The sequence below is a fragment of the Nomascus leucogenys genome, chromosome 11 (assembly GCF_006542625.1).
Source record: "Nomascus leucogenys isolate Asia chromosome 11, Asia_NLE_v1, whole genome shotgun sequence".
Lineage (NCBI taxonomy): Eukaryota > Metazoa > Chordata > Mammalia > Primates > Hylobatidae > Nomascus > Nomascus leucogenys.
In genome coordinates this window covers 36,054,001-36,076,940 of record NC_044391.1, presented here as the reverse complement: position 1 = coordinate 36,076,940, position 22,940 = coordinate 36,054,001, and the positions used below count along the sequence as shown (strand labels likewise).

The 22,940-nt window shown below is 33.0% G+C and overlaps 1 protein-coding gene across 15 annotated transcripts in view; it reads left to right on the top strand.

Moving 5' to 3' along the window:
- Positions 1–22,940, top strand: part of DGKB (diacylglycerol kinase beta) — a 799,601-nt gene that overhangs the window by 306,691 nt on the left and 469,970 nt on the right. For 6 of the 15 annotated variants that reach the window (XM_030822169.1, XM_012510226.2, XM_030822170.1 and 3 more), the window contains 2 exons: positions 12,832–12,867; positions 21,682–21,798. In XM_030822169.1, the coding sequence (XP_030678029.1) occupies positions 12,832–12,867; positions 21,682–21,798 (153 nt within the window). The remainder of the gene's footprint in view (positions 1–12,831; positions 12,868–21,681; positions 21,799–22,940) is intronic. The other 9 variants (XM_030822171.1, XM_030822167.1, XM_030822172.1 and 6 more) reach the window with 2 other exon arrangements.

Below are 22,940 nucleotides of genomic sequence, written 5' to 3'. Positions count from 1 at the left end.
TATATCTGTATTAGAATAAGGCAAAAATCAACACTGTGGACAACTAAATAAGTAATCTGGAGAAGAAGATTAAGAAAATCTCCTTTTACTACTGTAGAGAATGGCAACAAAGTGAAAAGAGATCATGCTATGCCTAAGCAAAACAGACAGACAAACAAAAAACTAAATTGTTCTCTTAAGTGTAAAGAAAATTAAACTGAATGAAAAAGAACCTACGTCACTTCAGATTAATTTATCTACTTGTTGCAATTTGCATGCAATTTTTTGGCTGGACAAAATGATTTCTAATTTTGCCTGGAAGAATAAATGTACACAAACATTATAAAATCTTAAAAAGGAAGAGTAATAAGAAAATGCTTATTCTAACAAAAAATCTTAAAAATATGTTTGTTAAATTTGCAGTGATCAAAATAATGTGGCTCTAAAAGTTGTAAAGATGTGATGGGAAGTCTAAAGACATATTCAACAGTATGTAATTATGTAGTCTATAATAAAAGTCACAAATGAAATCTGGTGGAGCATCAATGGTGTCAGGATTATTGTATAACCACGTGAAAATAAAGTAAGGTAAATTCTACATTACATCTATTACAAAAAAAATCAAACGTGAATTCAGGATTTAATTTTTGCCTAGGCGCGGCCTTTTCTTTTTTTTCCAAAATGAGAAAGATAAAATGTTGACTGCCTTGAGCAATGAAAATTTATTTTAAAGAAAATGCTAAATCCCAAAACTTACAAATCAGGTTAAAGATAAGGATCCTAACGACAACAATAACAACAGCAACAACAAATCTTTGTATTGTAAAATGCAATCCCTATATTGTAAACCAAATCCCTATATTGTAAAAAGTAATGAAGAAATATAAATTAAAACAATGAGATTTAATTTTTCTATCCATTTTGGCAAATATTTTTAAAATGATAATACCCAGTGTTGGCAAGAATGTGCAAAATTTGCTATTCTCATTAAACACTGGTGAAACTAAATTGCCACAAACTATGGCATAAAAGCTCCCAAATATGTGAACGTCTATGTTGATATTTCTGCTTTCACCTTTCAAAGAAATTTGGGGTTGGGGCAAGGCATATATCTAGATCTAATAGCATTACAGTAGAAACAAATGCTTTATATCATTTTTATCTTTTAATTTTTAAATTTTGAATGCAGTCAAAACCAGGCATTCTTAACCACCACTAGACATTGAAGGATAAGTTCCACCTTGCAAAGGTAATCTGTAGTTTTAATGATTCCTGCTGAAACAGTGGTGATCAGAAAGTATTTATATACATGACTTCCTCTGTTTTACTATTAAATATGGCTTGTTTATTCTCAACTTTTACTTGAAACCTGATGAAGAATTCAGTCACATATAACTTTTGGTCTACACATCAATTTTGTAAATAATACCATGATCTTTGTCTCATTGCCTGTCTTTGTTCCCTAGTTCAACCCGTGTTCCCCTTTATGTGGAATAAGGATAGTTCTCTTGAGCTTTCCATGACCACTCCTTGCTGTCCAGTCCAGTTGATAAAAGTCTATCAGTTGAAATTCTGTTGCTAATACTCTAAAGAGCTTTGGCTTATTCAGCCTCATTTGCCCAAGGAAACCCAAACCCTGGAAGATTACGGCTCTGTACCTAGTGATCTATTCTTCATTACATTACTCTCATTTTATCTTGACTACAAATGTTTTCAAATTACTTCCTTTGATTATCATTTCTTCAATATCCTTGAGTCACCCAATGCGTATATTCTTCAGATTTCGTTCATTCTAGTATTCTCTGCCTTCATTCTCCTGGAATTCCACATTTTTCTCCTCTCATGGCATTTGTTACAAATCTTTAATAAAATATCAATTTCCTAATTTACAATAGGAAAAACCCAGACAAGATGTAATCCAGCACACTTACGTAATTTAGTACTAAACAGCTTCATGATTTGAGTCCAATAGTTCAATATTGTTTTTACTGTTAGTGTGTTGTAGAACTCATTCCGGTGAAGGGGCTGTTTGTCCTTCTCCTGTGCAATTCTATTTCCTGTATTTGCATGCTAACTCTTGTCTGGCTATTCACATAACCATAAGTATGTTTGTGCAGGTGTGTAGATATATCCACTGTGTCACATTCCTGTCTTCCTTCTCAGCCCACATTAGTGTAACTTCTGACTGTAACATGGATATGAAATTGTTCTTGCTATCCTTACTAAATCGAATTGCACTCTTTTAGGTGGATTTCCAAGGAGTAGAGCATTAGGCCAAGATTTGGCTTTGTGTGATTTATGGAGGGAGAAAAAGTTCTTTAGAAAAATAAAACAAAACAAAACAAAACAAAAAACAACCCTTAATGAAGGGAGGGAGGCAGAAAAAGGAAGAGGCAAGCTCTAAGCGAGAATGTTGATCATAGTGACAGTTTAGCCTTGGCCTGTACCTTTAGGGCCTTGTAGCAAAAATCCTATCATAGGTTTGTTCCTAACTTAAGGCAAGAAGGCTGGCCTTTCCTCACTTATGTGTCAGTCATTATCTAGGGCCTCCTGGCACAGCCTATTTCTGTGGATAAAGGTTAATTCTTAGGGACGGCTGCACGCTTTCAGAAGTTAACACTCAGCAGCTAGTGATAGTTGCTCTGGGAAGGTAGCAAAGGATCTGCTTTGAGCTACCAACAGTATCTACTGGAAACCCTTTCTGAGTATAATCTTTTTTGAATGCTCTGCAGTGTTTGACACTGAAATGCTTACCTTTGATAGCCTCTAACACTCATCCAGTGCATTTCCACTAGGTTTTCTTTTACCTTTTAAGCCACACTTTGTCAATATTGCTAAATCCCTAGTCTTCCTTTCATCCTTTAATATGTATAAAACTTCAATTTTTTGTTCAATTCTCATCCTATTACACCCACACTTTCTAAATTATATTATCCAATTCCAAGGCTACAGCTACCATGTTTGAATGTGTCTGTATGTGCCCATTCTCCCCACATACATCTAGATCGAAATGCTCACTTCATGTTTTTTTTTTAACGTAATAAATAAATTTATTTATTTATTTCTGAGATGGAGTTTCACTCTTGTTGCCCAGGCTGCAGTGCAGTGGCATGATCTCAGCTCACTGCAACCTCCACCTCCCCAGTTCAAGCGATTCTCCTGGGTCAACCTCCTGAGTAGCCATGACTACAGGAGCACACCACCACGCCGGGATAATTTTTGTGTTTTTTTAGTGAAGATGGGTTTCGCCATGTTGGCCAGGCTGGTCTCAAACTCCTGACCTCAGATGATCTGCCCGCCTTGGCCTCCCTAAGTGCCAGGATTACAGGCATGAGCCACTGCACCCGGCCCTCTCTTCACGTTTTAATTCTCCTCTCAGATATATCCCACAGAAGCTTAAAAGTCAACTTAGCAGGAATTGAACTTGAAACATTTCTTGTGAAACTGTCCCTTATGCTCACTGACTAGCACCCCCATTTATTCTTATCACTCCCAGCAAGAGGGTGTATCTCTTTATGTCTAGTGCCTAATTTGATTTGGTCATAGACTAGATGCTTAACAAATATTTGTTGAGTGAATGAATAACATTCAGTCAGCTTTTGAAAATTCCCATCACTTATCACTCTTTTCCCTGAGTCAAGAAAAAATATATCAGACAGTAACATATATATCAAGTAAAAATTAAAACAAATATATAACAAGGAGGCTTAGTTTTAAAAAATCATTGATAACTCATAATTAAATCATTTTGTTACAAGCTAATAAAATTGAGTTTAAAGTGTGTGCCGATGAGGAAATGTTAGTGGATACCAAATTAGCATTGTATTTAGTTTCCGGAATGGCTCTTGCAGCTTCTTATAGTTACTACTAAATTTCGAAAAGCTTGTGATTGTTATGTGTTGTAGTTATATAAAATATCCAATAGATGGTACTGTAAAATGCCTCACATGTAAAATGAGGAGTTAGAACAGGTAGACAATATAAAGGGAACATTTTCAGAATTCTGAGGAGAATTGAGATGTTTTTCTCTGGATATTAAATTGTGTTTAAAAATCTGATTTTTAAATATAATTTAAGCCATATAGTTTTCCATGTAAAATATAATAAATATTCATTCTTTGTGTTCAGAAAATGAAAATTGATGTTTATTATAAAATGGAACTTCAAAAACATTCACATTCTCTTGTTTAGAAATTGTGGCTTTTTGGTAGTAATTACTCTTAGTTAATGTGGCATTTTAGTGAATGTTACTCCAATAGAATATTTTCAGCAGGCAACTATAGCTACATGTATTTATTACTGAAATTCCAAAAAAAATTTTTAAGTTAACAATAAAGCAAACCTTTGTGAGACAATCTTCATTTGCTTAGCAGAGTGGAGCCATTATTTCTCTTACTTTTGATCTCCACCAAGATGAGTTTAGTGTCTGAATAGAATATTATACCAGAATGTGATTACAACATGCATACATATATATGTATATATGTGTATATATGTATATAAAACATATTTTTGAATGTTGTAATCACAAGTATATACATGTAAACACACACATATATACACACACACAAATATATAATCTTATAGAGTTAAACATTCTTGTAAAAAAAGACTAATAATTTAAAACTGGTTGGAGTTTGCTCCTAAAGGGCATATAAAAAGTATAAATTTGTAGATAGCCTAGTTTATCTTAATACTCATGCAGAATTTCCATTACGAAGTGGTGTATGTCTACTTATAAAAGTGAATGCCAAATTTTTATTACCAGAAGTATGTTTTGTAAAACCTTTTTCTGGATCTAAAAATTTCTGAGGAATATATAATAACACTGAAAGCTTGAAAATGTATATATCTTACTTTATTACATGCAGCTCTGAAATTTCTATGTTAACAGTTCATGGCATTGTTTCTGACTAATGCTGAGTATTCCTTTGTACAAGGGTTACTTATTTATTTAACAAAGTTTGATTGAATATAACTATACGCCTGGAGAAATAAAGATGAATAGCTCGTATCATGTGTCCCTCAGCTTCTTTGTGCATTCACTATTTTAAAACATGTTTTATATAATCAGAATGTGTGGTATGATGTATTGTTTATTATTTTAAAAAGAAGATATTCTTAGCTGTATTTGAATGTGCTGCTTAAAGAAAATATGCTACTGTAATAACTTGAGCTAGCTTAAGGAATTCAGGTTATTTTATAAAGACAAAAATAATTAGTGTTTTCACAAATCCAGGCTTTTCCAATTGTTGTCTCCTAAGCCATTTTGGGACAAATATTTTCAGATTTGTAATCTAAGGTTGTGGGTTAAACCAATAATTGCTTAGGTAGTTTGAGTTAAAATGATTTTTGCCCGCCAGGTAGATTATATCTGATGATGACATATTTATGGAATAATGGGGCTCTTAGATTCCTACCCAATTCTTAAAGATTCTATAGTTATCATATCTTGTACTCTTTTCAAAAATGATGACACACACCGATTTATGTACTCAGATTTCCTAGTACACTGGATGTATATAACATTACATAGCAAAGTTTCTATTTCAGCTAAAAGGACTTAAATATAAACTGTGCATACAGATCTCAAGTGATAGTCTCTTAATAGATGTCAGATACTCTTTATTGCTACCCTCTTTTATTTCAGTAACATTTTAATTAATTCACACTGATTGAATAAATGTACATTGAGACTTGTTTCCTAATGAGGGCGCATTTAGAGGAAAGGTTCTGCATCATTCTGATATCCTGTGGGTAATTATATTCTAATTATATGGTCGGGGGAAAAGAGTCTATAACTCAGAACTGATATTGTTCGTTGGAACCAATTAATTACATGCACATAATGAAAGTTCATGATAAGGTTGACTGGCAGTCAGTGTAAAATTTTAACTCAATTGAATCTTAGCCTAACGTGAGTACAGAATTGGACTTTAACCTGGTTAGAAAATACTTTGGCATGAGATCAATGGATATTTAAAGGAGCAAAAGACAAGAGCAAGTTCCATTATAACCTCTTTGTTTTTTAATTCAAGATCTTTTCCAAGGATGGTGAAAAGGAGACCTAGGCTTTAATTCTAAATATTATTATCCATATACTTTCATTACCTATAATGCTATTTTTGTATTCTGGAAAGCAGCAATACGCTAACTGTACAATGATATATTTCTAGAACTGGCTAATGTTTTTATAGGGAGATAAAATAGGCATAACAGGAAATATTATAGATTAATTTTATGAACATAAAATTTGTATGTATCAGTCTATTATACTGAGTTATTTGAAGGGGGTGATTTTTTTCAAGGTACCAACTTCCCTCAGATCCCTGTCCCAAACATACACAAACATAATCACATATACATATACACACTCATAAATAGGTATCTATTAATGAATTATATGTAAATTAAGAGTTCTGAAGAATAATCTGAAAAAATAGTCAATAGGATGTGCATGTTTCATTTTGAAATGTGTTTTGAAGATGGTTGCTCTAAATATCAGCTCCCATCTTTCTCCTCCTCAATTTCATTGTTTTCTTTGCTCAGTCTTTGGAAAGAACAGTTTCTATAATTGAGGAAAACAACAGGGATAATTTTATTCTTTATTTCTTCTAAGAGCTTCCTCTGCCTCCATTTTTCTCTATTGCTATCTTTGATCTGTTCTCTACCCTCCTCCATCATTTCTTCTGTCTCTAATAGCCCCCAAATAGATGTTTTTATTTTAAAAAATTCTGTTCGTTCCCATCCACTTATTAGCAACAAAAAAAAATGTTCAGATGAAGAAAGTATAACCCATCATTTCTTGCTGAGTTCTTAAGCAGGCAGTGAAAACTAAGGGAATCATTTTGGTTCTAATGTTAATAAAACAGTTAACCATTTATCGAGAACTTAAATGTGTCCGACATTATCCTTTTAATCCTGCAGGTAGGTATAATCATGATGCCCAGTGAACATTTGAGGAATGTGAAGTTTAGGGAGATTAAGAAAATTACCTAAAACCACTCAATTTGCAAGTGGCAGAAGCAATAGTTGCTTTACTCAATACCCCATATTTTAAAGCTGTTTTTATGTTCATGCTGCAGTCCCCAACAATTAATAATGCTTGAAATAAATTTAAGGAACCTAGACCAGACTCTCAGAAAAGGAATGGAAGGAAAAACAATAGATTAGAGAGACTAGAGAAAAATAGACGTGAAGAGTAAAAAGAGTAGAATATACCAGAGAGTGGGGTCAAAAGAATGAGTAGTCATTGTAAAATTATGTTACAAGTGTGTAAATATTCAAATATTCTTACGGTGGGTCACGACTTAAATTGAAGAACACCTCTTTAACAATATTTACTTCTAAAGATTTTATGAGACCTAGCTAAGTAGAGGGTGTTACTCATTTCTAATGGCGTCTTTTGCTAGCTAATCAAGTAGGCAAGCCAAAAATGCTAAAATTTGTTTTAGTTGTTCTTGCTGATTGCTTTTAAATTTGAAATCCGTGTTTGAGATGATTTGGATATCTGTGTAAAGATAACTTCTTTACATTTTATTGAAAACATTTGGTGTCTTTTAAGTTTTTAAACATCCATTGCACTAGGTACCCTTTCCTGAAATTTCGATTGCATTTCCTTTCCAGACACACACATAGATACATATTGAGGGAGAGAGGATGGATAGAGCCTAAGCTCCCTTCTTGTCAATAGCCTCCAGACAAAACTCTACAAATAGACATAAACAATCATATTTACTAAGTAAGAATGGAATATTTTGTGAGTAATTATATTTGAAGGGTAGTGAAATAACCACAGTTAAAAATATATTTTACCATTACATTTCTGTTAATACAAACTTTAAAATTTGATTCAGGTGAGAAGCAGTCAAGGGACCCTGGAAAAGATTACAATATGTGTAGCTTTTAAAATGTTTTATTTTTATAGTTACATCTTAATTAGACATATCAGAGTTTATGTGGAAAAGAAAAATAATTTATGTTTCTTTTCAGTGTCTTGCTTGTATTATGACTGAAATAATCTCTTACTAAAGGTTTTAATAAAGACAACAATAGTATTAAAATCATTTTTATCTCACGTCCTTTTTAAAACTTGCATTGTATTCATATGTGTGAGTGTACACAATTAAGGACCTCAAGAATTATAAAGTTTAAACAAATTATATGAAACTGAAATATAAAAATAAAATTCATGGAAGCCAAAAGTATATGTAATTTTTATATCCTAGAGATAATACGTTTTATTATCTTGTTTGAGAGAACTTTACCTGTCCAGCTAAGACAAAGTGTCATTTTATGAAGACAATTTTTCTTTACCTTACCCTAGCTTTTTTCTCTGTCTCTTACTTCTTTTTTGATGCCAGAGATCTCCAATTGTATATGAAGGAAAAAAAGCTATTTAAAATAGTTTTGTTTGTAACACTTTAACTACTATGCTGGAAGTTATTGTGTTAAATTAATTTACATTATTCAAGCCAGTTTTTCAGGCAAAACAAGTGTGTGTGTGTGTGTGTGTGTCTGTATGTGTGTGTGTCTGTGTGTGTGTGTGTATGTGTGTGTGTATGTGTGTGTGTATGTGTGTATGTGTCTCTGTGTGTGTGTGTGTGTCTGTGTGTCTGTGTGTGTGTCTGTGTGTGTGTGTATCACTTTGTAGATATAGTGATATCTAAATATTTTTCATTCTTCACCAATATTTTAAAATAATTTTATTTCCAAACCACTTAAAAAATGAAGGCAAGGCTAAAAATAGTAATTAAAAAAAACCTCTTCTTGCAACTACTGTTATTTGAATAAATATAACCTGGGTTAGGGAAGCAATATTCTGTCACTAACTTAATTTTCCTGGGTTAGGCATCTAAGCTCTCTGATTTTCAGCTTCCCAACCTGAAAGATAAAGTATCTTGTTTTAGTGGGAGTATTAAATGAGGCACGACAGCAAACATGAAAAATACATAAATGTAATATATATATACAAAAATATAAATGTTCTTATGTAGGTATAAGGTATCATTTTTAAAATTTTCCTTTAGCATGAAATAACTAATGACCCTTTAATGTGAGTACTGTGCTCTCATTATATCTTAACTAAGTCAAACCTCCAATAATCTCCACCAAAGATTTTTCTTTGTCCTATGACAATTTGGATTAAATTGTCAATTTAAAATGATTACACATTAGAAAATATGAAGCCAAGAGATATCCTAATACTTAAGAATAATAGAATTTTAAAAAATTCTTTGATATTAAATTGAACTTAATAAGTGCCCTGAAGGCAAATGCATCTTTTAAACTAATTATCTGTACTGTGTATTCTATTTAATATGAAAAAGATACTGATTAAATAAAATCAATCACATTCCTCTGTAGTCACACCTCACATTGGATTAAATAAAAATATACAGTTTCTGTATTAATTCTGATTAAAAATATATTACATGTAGAATCATGCACTCATAATAATTTTCAAAAAAACTAAAACATTTTCTCTGCTCATCTTTGATATTTAAAAATTAAGTACAGGAGAGATAAAAGAAGTAACATGATAGCTAAATTTATTTTCTAATAAGTTTCTACTTTTCTTTTAGATCTAAGTACCATGTTTTGCTAATTGTAACAGGAATAAACTACTGATGGGCATGTACATTTAATATATAACTCTTTACACATTTTGATTGTAAATGAGGTTAGATATATGTTGGTTTTGTCACTCTTATTCTTGGAGTAAATTTCTAGTGTTGCTCTCAGAAGGCCGAGTATTGCACAAGAAAATTCTTAGGGCTAGTGGCTTTCTCTTACACATTTAAAACTTCTAGCTCCAGCTGGGTCATCAGTGTTAGTTGATCCTGCTACTCATCCTTAGCAAACTGCTTTTTTATTTTCAGAAAAGAAGTGACAAACCTCTGTTTCATTACCTTTTTCATTGTACCACCTCTCTGCCAACCTCACTTGCTCTCCATCAGTAGATATCTCATATCCCTGCTGCTCTGAGAAAGAGGAAGACTTTAAGTATGTTATCCATAAATTACCAATTAATTGCAAAGTGGTAGCTAGGTTTCAGTTTCATATCACAGTGTCTTTTCTTTTTCTTTTTCTGGATAACTTCAAATGGGAAGATTATTATTCAACATGGCATAGTCTTTCCCTTTGCAACGTCGGACCTGTTTTACCTATTTGTATAATCTTTTGGCCCCTGTGGGTTTCTGCATTTGAGACCCAAAAGGAACACATTTGGAAAAGTGCAATGCCTGTCAATAAGGGCTTCTGCTCGAACTGAAATGTTGCTTTTTCAAAAAACCCTTGTTTTTCATTTATCTTTAACAGTTCCCCCTCGCTCTCTGTTCTTCTTTCCCAGCAGCCTAGAAACTTACCTCTATTTACTCATCTTAAATGAGAACTCTGTTTCCATGAAAATAGTGCTCCTTATTTCTCTCCCACCCACTCCCATGACTTTTCTCCCAACCTTCTAGCAACTTCATAGTTTTCACTGAGATAATGTACATATTTTTATTTCATTGTAGAAACATTTTTACACACTTTTAGGCATTAAAGGATATAATGAAGAGGTAGAAAGAACATTTTTCTCTCAAATTTTATTAGAAAGTATTCACTAACAATACAAAAATCCAATATATTTCCCACATATATTCAATAATTGCCATATGTTGGCATAATTTCTATTTTGTTGCCATAATTTCTTTATATATGCTTCTTTATATATAAATACATATGTACGTGTATATATATGAAGCTGAAGCTTTTGAAAGTAAGCTGCACATAGTATAACACCACATCCCTAAATATTTCATCAAGCACCTTCTAAGACTAAGGACAATTTTCTACCTAGTGACATTATTATACTCTCACCTAAGAAAATTAACAATGATTCCATAATATCAGTCATTATCTTGTTCATATTCAAATGTCTACAGTTATCCCAAAAATGTCTTCTGTTGCTTTTATTTATTTACTTTTTGGGCATGGTAAAAGTGGCAGTGGACCAGGATCTGTTTGAAGCTCTTGAATTGCATTTGGTTGTTATTCTGAACCATTTAGACAGCCATAATCTTTTCACTTGGCTTTCCAGTGCCTGCTCTCTGCAAATGTGTGCATAGTAAGCATACACTCTTCTAAGGTAAAAGGCATCTCTGACTCATGCTCTGGAGGCTGCTCGAAGTCTCTTATTTTGGTTGCTTGAGAGTCTCTGAGAGTTTCCTGGGTCCATGGCACAGAATAGGATAAGGATCCATAGGATTACATTCCTGATCTGAATTTGAAGAAGAACAAACTTGTATATATTATGATATAGATGGAAGGACTATATCCATGTCTTGCAATGTTTATTCAGACCTTAAGCTTCAACCTGAAGCTAAGAAAGAATGATAATAAGATTGGCAAATATCTTGGAACTGACCCAGAGAGAAACTAGCACAAATATTCATTGTCCCTGGTGTTATGTAGACTGATTTGGACTCAGAAGTCAAGAATGTTACTGAAATCAGAAAGTTTTTGGTAAAGGCTCTACCAAACCTACTGTCAATTCATCTTCAAAACAACAGTAATTAATTCCATTAGATTCTCCTGTGGAATGGATAGTTGGCCAGAGCTCATACTCTTCCACTTCGTGGCTTCTTTTGACTAGAAATCTGCAGCTACAGTACTTTCTACTTATATTATGGAAATATCTTCCAAATAGAGCTGTATTCCTGAACACCTTAATTTTCTGTGGGGCTGTGCTAGACCTCTTCTCCTTGTGTCACTTTTGAGTGCACTGAATGCTTTTAGTCCATCTCTATTCTGCAAAGCTGTGAGGGTGTCAGGTTTTACCTATCTCGGATTCAGCTATTTTTTTTTGTTCTTGCTGCCTTTCTAAAGTTCTCCTGGGTAAGGGATATAATAATATCTGGACTCTCAGATTTTTCATACCCATCTTGGTGATCTAGCACTGCCCAGACCCTCCCTCAGATAGCTCGTATCTAGGGAGGAAAAGGGAATATTCTGACTACCTCCTTCTTTTCAGGGACACACAAATATCTAAGAACTCCTGGCATCCCATCCAACTTTTCTTCTCCCATTCCAGCATTGGGAAACTTTATCTGGTATTGTGTGTGTGATTTGTCAACTAATTATCCAAATTTGTATTTTATGTTTCCATTTCCACAGAATTCAGGCTTTTGGAATTCAGTGACTTTTCATCATTTCTTGTCAAAAAAAAAAAAAAAAAAGGCTTTCCAATATGAACTACAAAGTGGGTAGTAGTGGTAGATAATGGAAAATACAGTTGTGAAGACTAATGTCAATATATTTAACCCCATCTTAAAAAAATTACTCTCAAGTAAAATTCTTGCTACTTATTTAATTATAGTTTTTATTGTTTTACTGGTATTAATGGAATATTTTTTCTTATTTCCAGAGTATCACAAAACAAAATGAACATCATAAGCTATGTCTGTGTTCAAAAGACACAGTATTTTTAGGAAAGAATGAGAGTTGGACTTCAAAATGAAAATTGGGATGGGTAAAGGGGCAAGTTAAAAAAACAGTGGAAATTATTTATTAAAGAGAATGGAACTTGGAGCTAAAGCTGGCCAAAGATGTTGATCAGCATGCTTTGGGTAGATGAAGTTGTGTTTTGGATAAATAATTTCACAACCTAACCCACTCTGTGTTAGATAATTTCTTATTCAATGAAAAGATATTTAATTATTTAATTCAAGGAAGCAGTAAAATTATACCAAGGAAATGTATTTTTAATTTACTCATTTATTTCACAGGCATGTAATGATATGAGAAACTTCATTGATTTGTTTTGAGTTTGACTCTTTTTCAGCTTTCATATGAACTTCTCTTTTTCAGCAGACTCTGCCCACTTCAGGAGTTTCAGTTCCTGAGGTGCGTAAGCAAAAACAGGTTTTCACACTTACAATTATAGGTCATTATACATCTTGTATTGCTGTAAAGAACATTTTGTGCTGGCTCAGTGACATTCGAATACCAGCATTTTATATTTTATTTTTTTCATATTCTGCTAATTGGAAGTGGTGGTTTTCATATTTTCAATGATGGGATAGACTTGAAGAATTTTCTATCTATAGTTGTTATAAGCATTAAGAAAACAAGAAGTTATGTGACCTAGACTTCACAGAGAAAAATAAAGATAACTTTACAAAGAGTTTTTACTAGCATAGAAAAATATAGTGCCATTCCCATTTTTTTACATTAAAATGTAGATACATTGCTGGAAATCCAAAACAATTTATTCTTTGAGCCATCAAAATATAAGTTTCAATGGCAGTATGTTGAGAGACTCTTGCTTACTTTGAAGTGCCCATCACTTTCAAATGAATGCGACATTAATCACCTAGCCCATGCCATTGTATAGAAAAACATCAGAATAAAATATAGTCAGAATAAATGGCTTTTGTTTTGAAAATAAACGTAAGCATTGCCACAACAATTATTTTCAGTAACATTTTTGCTTTACCTTTGCATTGATGATGCAAAGCCTCCACATTGTTCTGTGACAATATCCAATTCAATTGTTATTATCTCTATAGGAAATGCCCAAATGGTATTGTTTTCCTCAAAATTATAATTAAAATCTGCTTATTTTGGAAAGTATTACTTATATGAATGCTACATAAGATTATGAATTTATTTAGAGGATAACATGTTTGCAAAAAAGTTTAATAACTGCTCTTTTCTCCCCACCAAAAATGACTTTTTAATCAGTGTACACCCCTTCGTTAAATTTTAAAAAAAGTTCTCATTTTTAACCAGAGACATACTCAAAAATACTTGGAGATACACTTAAATATAATGTTTCTAATCTAAGAAAATGTTAAACTGATTTTATATTCTTTAAGTGAGTTGATGACATTATTATCAAAATTATTATTATAAAATAGAGATGCTAAATTATACACTCAAGTGACAAAAGTATTAGGACAGTTTATTATTTCATTGGATTATTTAAGTGTGAGAGAATTAATTTTGCATCCTCAGGTTCTTGAGTTTGTTTCTGCCCCTATTACCAGCCCAATCAAGCGAATATAGGCATTGCATTTGAGGTCTAAAGTTTTCTCTTTAGATCTGTTAATCTCCAAAGCATCCCTGTGTATTCAGTTATATAATTTGTGTCATATAGATTGAGTAAATAGATCTGAATTTTTGTTTTTATATATTTTTTTAATTTTTAGGAAAAAAGTCCTTATTTTGATATGAAGTTTTTAAAAGTCTTCCTATACTTATTTTTTTCTGGCACTATATATTGGTTTACATTAAGTAAAACTTCCCAGTATCCCTCAAAGTCATTATATAAGATTTTTCAACTTTGTTGTTCCAAAAATTTCCTTAAGCCCATGCATGGATATATGCATGGCTGAGTGTGTGAATACACATATATACACACAGAAAGACAAGAAACCTTATGTTCTACCATCAGGAACAGTTGCTCCTTGGTTAACGGAAAATGTGGTTAAAGTATATGTGGGAGAACATATAGAAAGATATATACATACATTAAATGTTTAACTTAAAATATATACATTTATATTCATTGGCTATATTTTTGAAGATTAAGGGCTTTTCTATGAGGACAGATCTTCTAATTGGAAATGGTATCTTGCCTTTCTTGCATATATCACAAGCTTATCACTTATAATGGTTTCAATTCTTTTAAAGTATAACAAAAACTCAAGAACAACTGTGAAGAAATCTGAGTGTAAAAATACTCACTATTTCTATTATTAATACCCAGAGCTTGCACAGTTGTTTTCTCTAAACTTAATTTGACCACTCCTCATACACACCACACACACACACCACACAGGCACACACACACACACACACACAACTTGTGTTATTTTGTCTTTCTAAAGCTTACAGGTTATTTTTCATAAAGACGACTCTTTCATTTTGTATTCAAAATTCAATGATTTGAGTAATAATTAAATTACACCGTTACAATTACAAGGTGAGTTTTACTTAGAACTGGCATAAACAGATTGAGGGCTAATAAGTCACTATGTTGAGCATTTAGCTTAGGTGGTAGAAAGAGACAATGAGTGTGAGTATAAGAGAGCTGCCTCCTCGTACTTACTTTCAGTTTACTGTGGACGACAGTCAGTATGGTTTACAAAGGGATTGGAGAGTGAGGAATGTCGAGGTTGGTTACAAAGTCTGTTTTGTTTTGTTTTGTTTTGTTTGAGACAGAGTCTCACTCTGTCTCCCAGGCTGGAGTACAGTGGCACGATCTCAGCTCACTGCAGCCTCTGCCTCCTGGGTTCAAGCAATTCTCCTGCCTCAGCCGCCGGCGTAGCTGGGATCATAGGCACATGCCACCACGCCCGGCTAATTTTTTGTATTTTTAGTAGAGACGAGGTTTCACCATGTTGGCCAGGCTGGTCTCAAACTCCTGACCTCATGATCTGCCCACGTCAGCCTCCCAAAGTGCTGAGATTACAGGTGTGAGCCACCGCGCCCAGCCCAAAGTCTGCTTTTGTATATAAAGTATACACATACATATATGTGTATGTATACCACACACACACACACACACACAGACACACACAGACACACACAGACACACATTATTTTATAATGGTGCTGCCATATACTAGCACATGGCCAAAATTGAATTATTTTGGCATAGACCCTCTTATTCCTAAATTTCATTCCCTCCAATAAGAATTTCCTTAACAGAAATCTTGCAAGTGGTTTATACCCAGAATAAAATTATCCTAGGAGAAAATATGAACTTCATGTGTAATGTGTGAAAACCGAGACTTATGGATCAAGTCACCAAGTGTACCTTCAAGTGTAGGAAGTGACTAACACCCCCAGGTACTTTAAGGCCAGTTGTCATTTTTTCTGCTTTGTTGCCTCCCGTCTCCAAAAAAGATACCACCCAGATCACCACAGCAATTATTCTCAGCTATGGTGACTTAGTGGGCAAATAAAGTACAGTATGTTAAATAAATCATACTTCTTTACAACACTTACTTTTTACCGCTATGACCAAACAGTATACCTGTGATTAACTTAATAATAAAATATATAAAAATTTTTATCTATACTTTAAAATCATTGCCGTTTACTGAGTGGCTGTTTTATGTCAGTACTTTTATCTAAATTTTCTTACTTTTTTCTAACATAAACTTTCCAATTTATAGTTAAAATAAATGGTAACATAGCAATGGTAAATAACTTGCCCAAGCTTACACAGAAATAAAAGACAAAGCTGCAATTTGGCTTTTAAACTCATACTTTTGCATTTACAAAAAGTTGTTTTTGCTTTTTTTAAAAGTACTTACTTAACTAAGTTTAAAAGAAATAAAAATCTTTAGACCTTATATCGTTTATTATATTTATGTTTAAAACTTTATAATTTAAAAAAATCAAAACTGTTTTTTCTAGTCAGCAAATAGTTTTCCTGCAATTTCCAAAGATTACTAATAGATTTAGAGCCTTCATCATTTTTGAAATGAATTTGTTTCCTTCAACCACTAAAATGTTCAAATCCCACATTAAGTCCATATTGATTAAAGGTGCAGCTTTGCAGTTTGTTAGTAAGTTGGTGTTTCAGACCGAACCTTCGTAAGCCCCGCTGAATATGATAACATTTCTGCATCAGAGCGATCTTAACTGCTGTGAATCTATGTGATACCTTGGGTTAAAAACTCTAGGGTTTCTGGAAAATTCATGTGGCCTAGCTCCAGTGGCAGAAAGGACTAAATCTCCATTCAGGCAAGTTGTGCAGTAGTAGCAGGGAAAGTAAGTTCTACGATTCAAGTGATGGATGCTGTTGGCAGGAAAGCACTCGCCTTTGTGGCTTTGTACCAGTGGAGGTGCTTTGCTGCTGCCAGTTTCTCATGCTGAGATTGGACAAAAAGAAGAAAACCCTGTTCTTGAGGTAATCATCACTTGCTGCTTGCAGTTTGCCAGCGATCGATAACAGCAGGCTTAAGTATTGTGGTAAACAACCCTTTTGTGAAAGCAGTTTTCACCAGTGTACAAATACTCTACCTCTGAGAATCAGCATGATGTAGACAAAGATTTTTTTTTAGAGCACATATTTAAAGTGAGGTCTTTTTATTTTATTTATTTCATCTTTCTATTTTCTGTGAATGGTCTTTTTGGCTTTTCTTCTCTGTTTATTATGATGATTATTCTTTTGGAATTCTAATACAATATATTCCCCAGTTAAGATCTGTTGTGCTACTTGTGGAGTCTACGGATCACAAAACACTGAATTCTATGTTTAAAATGTCTACATAGCAAACACAAATGGTTGATATTTGAAAATGCTCAAATATCAATAACTGTATTTTATATTTTGTAGTTATATGTTCTGTTTTCTTTCATGACTTTTTTTTTTAGTTAGAGTAGCTCTTTTCAGTGTTTGAATAATTTCTATTGATTAAAGCAACAATTTTCCAACTCTTTGTATATCTAGGATGATTTATCTGGCAGAAGGAAATTTGCCTTAATTACAACAATGTAATTTATTTTGTGGTTTAGAGCCCCAAAACTTAAAGAAAGAAACTGAAGGTTAAGTGGCAAACACTGTCCCCTATTATCAGAGAGCAATTTTATCCTGAATGATTGTGCAACCTAAGATTGGTGAGCTCTTTCTGAAACTTTTCAGTAACTTCGACATTGGTAATTAACTCTCATAAATATCATAATAGAGGTCTGCCAGTCAGGGTCAATTTACCTCCCCAAAAAAGCTAGTGAAACCCGGTGGACAGGAAATTTTTCAAGGATACAATTTCCTCCCCCTTCCTGTCCCTCATATAAAAAGGAGAGACAATTTTCTCAATGGAAATAGAAGAAAAATTAAATAGTGATGAGGCTCTCCTGTTTTTAAGATTTTAGACTGGATTAATTCTACAAATTCCACACATTTGCATTTTTCCCCAAAGAAATCACTTGGTTTTCTTGATGCATGTGTCTGTGTGTTTGTGTTTAAAGAACGCTTACCATTTTAGTATTAGCTAGATACTATAATAAAATACACAGACAGATGGATACACTGAGGATTTAAAAATTAACTTGTTATATACCCCTTTCTCATAATTCTGGATTCCATAAATGAAATCTCATGAGTTGAAAACTCAATTTAGGGTTTTAAAATTTGTTTTTATTTATATATTTATTTATTTTTAGAGATAGAGTCTCACTCTGTCACTCAGGATGGAGTTCAGCGGTACAATCTTGGCTCACTGCAGCCTCCATCCCCAGACTCAAGTGATCCTCCCACTTCAGCTTCCAGAGTAACTGGGACCACAGGTGTCCACCACCATGCCCGACTGTATTTTTGCGTTTTTAGTAGCGACAGGGTCTCACCATGTTGCCCAGGCTGGTCTTGAACTCCTGGGCTCAAGCGATCTGCCTGCTTCAGCCTCCCAAAATGCTGGGATTACAGGTGTGAGCCACCACACGCAGCCCGTTTGTATTATTTAGTCTCCTGCCCAGCTTACTTAGGGGGTGCAATTGTTTAGTCTCCTGCCCAGCTTACTTAGGGGGGTGACTACTTGGAGGGACATGATGCCATTTAATCAACTACTATCTCTGCCAGTTAGAGGTTCTTAGAACACAAAAATTTCCCTAGCTATACGTGTGGCCAAGAGTAAAGTAATATTAATAGATGGTTTCGTAGCTCTTTAAAAACTTATACTTGCATGTCTTAAATTTCCATTAAAACACGAATATTTAATCTGGTGCAAATTCCCAGTTCCATTGTAACTAATCAAATTGAATTTTATTTAATTATTCAAGTGTAAGCATTTTATAAATCAAATGCCAAACAACAATTGTTGGATAATTAGGAAGAATAACTGTATTAAGGTATATCTTTCACATTGCAGATTTTTACAAAATATTGATGCCATGTTTTATATATGTGCATGCAAGAATGCTGGAGTAAATTATTTCCACACTCACCAACAGCATTAAGTTTTTGAACAGCTAACACAAGCTATGCATTTTCAAATATAAGCGTTGAACTTTTAAATTTTAAATATGTTCCTGATGTATCCACTGAATTTTTTTTCATACACACACACATTTGGAAATATAAAAACAATGTTGATGAGTACCCAAAAAGGCAACCACAACTATTTTACATCATTCATGGTAACTTTTATATTGAATACATACTTTAATGTAGTGACAATATTACAGACTATACATTTTCTATAAAACCTTACACAACTCTGAGAAATAGGTATCCCTATCTCCATTTTGCCAAAGCATAAACCCTTTAGCTTACATAATACTTAAGTAGTAGGGATGAGATTCAACTCAGGCGTTCTGATTCCAAACCTCATCTAATAATTCACTCCTATATCCATTATGCCATTTAACTATCTATGAATAAAATTATAATTTGCAAACTTAAAAAGAAGGAACTTTCTTTTAAAAATCAATATTTTTGCCAGAAATTATGCTTACATGAAAGCACATCATTTTCCAAACAACTTGAATTTCAGGAATCCTATTATGGCATCCATTTTCAGCCACACACAAAATATATTCAGTGTTTTTGCACCATGGAATTGCAAGGTAAATGGACTATGCGGATTAGCATTTGTTTTAGTCAGAGACAATTTCTGATCCATCTAGCCCTAATATATCTAAAAACAGCTTTACTTTCAAAGCTATTTAAAAATGTCTTTCTAGGAATAAATTCAGTGCTTGATAGCAGAGAAGGGTGATTATACTTAAAAAATGTATTGTACTTGGGCGATGATCACTCTAAATACCCTTACTTGATCACTACACATCATATACATGTAAAACATTTCTCAGTTACCCCATACATTTACACAAATAAAAACCTATCTTTCTAAATTACAGAAGTTGAAATGGTACTCTAACAAGCAAATATAGGAGCTAGGAAATATATATAGCTGAGTAAGTGATAGGAAATGTGTGGCACTAAAGCACTTAAGCACCCATGGCATGCATTGCCAATCAATTAGGACAATTTTTCACATCAAGCCTAAAATCTCCAAGAATCCTTCTCAACAGTTGCTTCAAGAACTTAGAAAACTTTTTGTAAAAAGTTTTCATTTATTTCTTCATTCATTTATCCTGACTTTTGTTAGTCACTGATTTAGGATCTGATATAGACCAGTGAAACAAAGAAAGTTCTTTTACTTATGGAACTTTGATTAAGATGAAAGAATGCAGACAATTAAACAAATCAAATAAATAATACTTTAGATTGTGATAATTGATGTTTTAAAAGGAGGCTGAAAGGACTAGAGAAACTTCTCTGACATTTGACCACATCCTGAAGTCAGGACCAAGGCCAACAAATGTGCAGTGGCAAGTTTTCCAGCAGACTGCAGAATGATTGCAAGAGCTCTGAATTTAAAGCATGATTGTTATGATCAAGGAACAATGAGGAGAGCAGTGCAGCTGGAGTAGGGTAAAAAAAGGGATGAGTTTGGCTTTTGTGTAGAGAACTGAGTGTAGGGAGACAAAAATGGAAGTAGAATGATTCATTAGGTGATAGTTACAATAATCCAAGCAAAAAAAGATAATGGCTGTTTAAACCATATAATGAGGCAGGTGGTGAGTAGTCATCCAGTTTGAGATTTATTTTCAAGGGACAGAGTAGGCAGGAAATTTTAAAACCAATCTTGGACATTTTACAATTTTGTGTTTTAGGCCCTCATGTGGACACATAGAAACAGTATCTGCATGTGGAAATTAAGGCTCAGGTAGAAATCAGAACAAGAATTATACATTTAGAAATCTTCAAAAAAATGAAATTGAAAGCTGTGGGGATGAATGAAGTTACCTAGGGAGTGAGGGTAGACAGAGAAGATGAGAGGTCCAAGGAAGAGGCTGAGTCTTACAGGTGGCAAAGCTGGAGAAGCAATGGGCGAAAGAGACTATGAGGGCGAAGTTGTGAAGGAAGAAGAGAGCTCAGAGAAAGAAGTGTCTTGGAAGCCACATGAGGCAAGTTTTCAAAGAGTAAGAAGAGAGCAGTTCTGTCAGATGCTGCTGAAAGGTTTGAGAAGATGAAGACTGACCATTAGATGTGAAACTGAGACGGTCATTGGTGATTTTAATAAAAGATAGTTTGGTAGAGTAATGGTGATACAGGTTGATTGGGTTGTGTTAAGAGAGAGTGAAAAGAGAGGAAATAGAAACAGGGAGCAGGCAACTCCTAAAAGAAATTTTTTTACTATGAGGAACAAAGTAATTAGCTGGGATGGAATGTCAGTTTTAAGATATATGCTATTTTTGATATAAATAGTAGCTTAAAAGTCCATCGTGCAATTAAAAATAATTTTCAATATTGCATGTATTTGTAAGCTTTTCTTAGTACTCAATACCACATTCTTTAAATTGTAATCCTATACCCTTTATCTGTATCATTGCATATGAAAATAATCAACTTTAGTAATCTTTAGTAACTTTCGATAAAGAGTCATAATTGGGCACATAGGGATAATACAATTTGGTATTCTTTCTCATTATTTCTCTAAATGGTGGTTCGATCATGAAGCTATCATATATATTGAGCCAGTTGAAAACAACAGCTTTCATATTATTCACTAGGAACTTCAAATTAGAAAGTTGAGCCTGTGTTTGTAACCATGAAACTCTTCTATTAGTAAAACAACTTAACATTTTATTATGTTATTTTCCTAATTTTTATTTTTATCAAAATTTTCTTTTTTACAGGAAAGACAATCAACAGTGAAAAAGGAAAAGAGTGGTCCCCAGCAGCCAAACAAAGTGATCGACAAGAATAAAATGCAAAGAGCCAACTCTGTTACTGTAGATGGACAAGGCCTGCAGGTATGATTTTTTAAATCAAAATTTTAGTAGGTTTCATATTTGATACTTCTAGGCTCTAAAGGGGCATATGTTCAGCTATCAACACATTTGTTTAATCTGCATATTAGCTTAGTAGACTCTTTCAGAAAGATCTTTATTAATTTATCAAGATGTCAGTCTTACAGTTGATTGACAGAGTAACATTCTGGTTAAATTAATCATTTATGATTTTATCTCCATTTACACTCAAATTGGCAAGAGATCTTTTGAAAGATTTGCAAATTTTTGCTAAATATACACACTTATTAAATACATATGTGTTATTTATTTACAGGTATGCTTTATATCTCTATATATTTATATTTAGTATGGGTATGATATGAAGAGTCACTTTGATAGCAAAAAAGTCTTTAGGAGAGAAGAAACTGAACTCTGAATGCATTTTTTTCTAAATAAATAATTTTTAATAATAAAGAATTTATTATAATATATTTCTAGCTTTCAAATTTTTAAGTCAAAATTTTAAGTCAAAATTTAAACCTCAAAGATATATCTAGGTTAAATAAACACAGGTAGTCATTTTTTAATACTTTTATATAAAAACGTGTAAGTTATCTTTATGGTCTGTGGCATCAAGAATAACATTTTAAGACATTGTATGGGGTGAATGTATAACATTTACTTACCTCTGTTTTTTACCTGTATTTCTTACTTCAACAGAAAAATGGTCAATAAAGTTGGCTTAATTTATGAAATTGTGGATTTAAGTATGTTTTTCTACTTATGTTTTTGTGTTCCATCTGCCTATACTTCAAGTTTCACATTCTCTGGGAATATTTACCAACAATTTAACATACAGACATTATGTCACACACTTGCATTCATTATATTTGATTTTCTATCATCTTTTTTTATTTCTTATTTTATTTCTGATACTATAGATTATGTCTTTTGTATTTTTCAATATGAAAACACAGTTCAGGGCACATAGTAGATGCCTAAATGCTTGCTTCTTTATCATCTTGAATATGTCATTAAAATTTAATGATAATTTATTAAATATTTATAACTAAGTTACTGTTTTTTATCTAAAAATCCATTGTGAATAGAAAATTTTTCATAAGTTATTAAACTCAAATATAAAAGGAGGGAATTCTGAATAA